The 2,628-nt window shown below is 48.7% G+C and overlaps 1 protein-coding gene across 1 annotated transcript in view; it reads right to left on the reverse strand.

Moving 5' to 3' along the window:
* COL9A3 (collagen type IX alpha 3 chain) overlaps positions 1-2,628 on the reverse strand; it is a 97,242-nt gene that overhangs the window by 39,982 nt on the left and 54,632 nt on the right. The window contains exons 12-13 of the mRNA XM_019510133.1: positions 929-982; positions 237-290 (exon numbers count right to left, since the gene is read on the reverse strand). Of these exons, the coding sequence (XP_019365678.1) occupies positions 237-290; positions 929-982 (108 nt within the window). The remainder of the gene's footprint in view (positions 1-236; positions 291-928; positions 983-2,628) is intronic.

Raw genomic sequence — 2,628 nt, forward strand, 5'->3', positions numbered from 1 at the left:
GCATGCTATTAGCCCAACCTGGTTCCACGCTTGTGTGCAGCCTCCCTGAAGGGCCAATAGCGTGCTGCCACCACAACGTGGTGCTCCAGTGTTCAATGGCAACCCCCCCTTTAAAAACCAACCTTCCAAATCAAACCAAAAAAAACCCCAACACAGACATCCCAGTTTCACACCAAAAGCCGGGGTGACTATCGCAGGTGCAACGCTACTGATTGGGCTGGAAAGGTAGATGTTACCTGCAGGCCAACGGTGCCTGGAATACCTGGAGGACCTGGAGGGCCAGGAGATCCCTAAGGACAGGAAACAGAAGGGAATTAGAGATGTTCCAGTAACAACTGCTGCCCTGCATCCTTGGATTAATCCCCCCCGGCATCTTCTCCACCTTAAGCATCCTTGCAAATCGCTCCCCAACCCCCACGCGTTGTGTGGCCTCGAGCTTTGCTGCATGCAATTTCTTCCATGTCACAGAAGTGGTCGGCCAGGCCACGGACATGACTAACTGCCCAACTTTTGTGCTCAGTGCAGGTTTTATTAATGAGTTGTCAACAACACGTGCAAAGTTGCAGCAGCCGTTTTAGTTGTGAACATCTCTGATCACAGGAATGAGTAATCTTCTTGCACTGGAATAGTCTCGTAGACATAAAAAGCAGAGTAACGGAGGCCAGTGATGCCTGCTCTTTAATCCACACCTCAAGTGCAAACCGAGGATCTTAGGACTGGAGCAGTCCCCAAGGACATCGAATCCAGTCCCCTGCTATTGCAAGTATCCTATTATTTCACCCCCAATCCCATACTAAGCTTCCCCTTTCTGTCCAACCAATGCCCAGTTTGTCCTTCCATCTTCAGAGAAATTCCTTAGTCTATGCTTTTCAAGAGGAAAAGAATATACACACACACACACACACACACACAAATATTGGAGGTTTACCTTCTCACCATCTTTCCCCATTTCTCCAGGCTCCCCTTTGTGACCTGTATGCCCCTGCAAATAAAACCAAGAATGAGAGCAGTCTTCATCTTGCCTTGTTGCAGTTGAATTTGTATTAGACCAACTCAGGATATGAAGAGAGGCAGGGAACAGACTGAACTCGGCAGGAGGGGGTTTGATACCTCTGCTGTGTAGCATTATTCCTCTCTTCATGCATGGAAGTTGCGTGTCGGACACAACACACTCTCCTCCACGGGAAGCTTGGTACCAAAGTTTGGAACGAGGAAAAGGGGTCTCAAGAAATGCCTAAGTCCCATTTTCAAAACTAACTTGCAATGAGAATTTAACCCCTACATGTCAAAGGAATGAACTGGCAAAAGCATCTTTTGACTTTGAACTCTAAGTCTGAGACCTTTTTGAAAATTTCACCCCACACCTTTAATGCTCTAATTCCATACTGTTTAGCCGATCACCTGTACCTTATTTTTATACCCACTGGAGAGAACCCATCAGGCTTCCAATGAAGCCCAGATGCAACTGGACAGTTTTAATATACAGGCCTGACACTGCTTTCTCAAACCCTTACTACTATCTTGACAAAAGCCTATACTGATTTTAGTGCTAGTGGGTAAAACTTCCCACTGGTGCAGAAGGTCAGTACAGGGTGGAGGCAGCACCATGTTCTAGTCTCCCGAGCTTTCTACTTCATAGGCCTTGACAGTCACCCGCTGGAACGAGTCTGTTCCCAAGTAGTAGCTGTGCATGACCCGAATGCCAGCAAGGATTCAGCTCTGTAAAGGGAGGAGCATTCCTTCAAAGGGCTGAATTTGAGGGAAGGGAAGGTTGAAGGCAACCACCGTTTCCCATATGCATTGTACAGGACAGTGCTGTGCCAAGCCCATTGCATCTGCCTCGTGCATGCTGGTTCCTGGTCCAGAAGCTGTGCAGCCACCAGCAAACATGTTCCACTCAAAGGCAAAGCTTACCAGTCTGTTCACAGTGCCATACTATGGTGGCCGGACTTGTTCGAGTTTGGGAGCTAGCTCGCATGGAGCAGAGCCGCTGTCTCTCAGCATGGCGGTGCCTTGTGCAAGGGGACGTACCCTACCTGTGCTAAGTCCTGCTGCAATGATTGCAGAGCAGCTCGCTGAGAAGCTGACTTCAGTCCTGCTCCCAGCTAGCCACTACACAAACACCTGCTGAAATATATATGGGGCCCAGAACCCCTATAGAGGAAATAAGAGATATAGTCACTGAGTACAACTCACTGATCCACAGCACGTTCGAAAATGGGGAGAGGCGTAAAAGAGGGCGTTGTCAGAGCTGACTGTGTAATTTATGTCTTTTTACAAAGAAATATTCATCTCTGCACTAGTGGCTTCCATGTGTGCACTGTAGGAAGGTGTGACATGCTTGACTTCTCTGAATACAGCAGGCTGAGGTCCTCAGGACAGGGACAAGTTGTTGCCCCAAGACAGCTCTTTCCGATACCAGAGCACAAGGACTGAATCTGCCTCCCGTTCCACTGGGGACTCACGTGGTGCTTAGTCTTTGAGCTTCCCCTGCACACAGGGGCAACTTGCACTTAGTGCAAGTCAATCATTAAATGGCATGAGCATCATTATTCAAAATTACTGCTGATAAACAGTCCCCCCCTCTGCAGCAGAGGCCTGGCTCTGTCCTGCCAAGAGGCCCCGATC

The sequence above is a fragment of the Gavialis gangeticus genome, unplaced genomic scaffold (assembly GCF_001723915.1).
Source record: "Gavialis gangeticus isolate Ggan-Ray unplaced genomic scaffold, GavGan_comp1, whole genome shotgun sequence".
In the NCBI taxonomy this organism is placed as follows: Eukaryota; Metazoa; Chordata; order Crocodylia; family Gavialidae; genus Gavialis; species Gavialis gangeticus.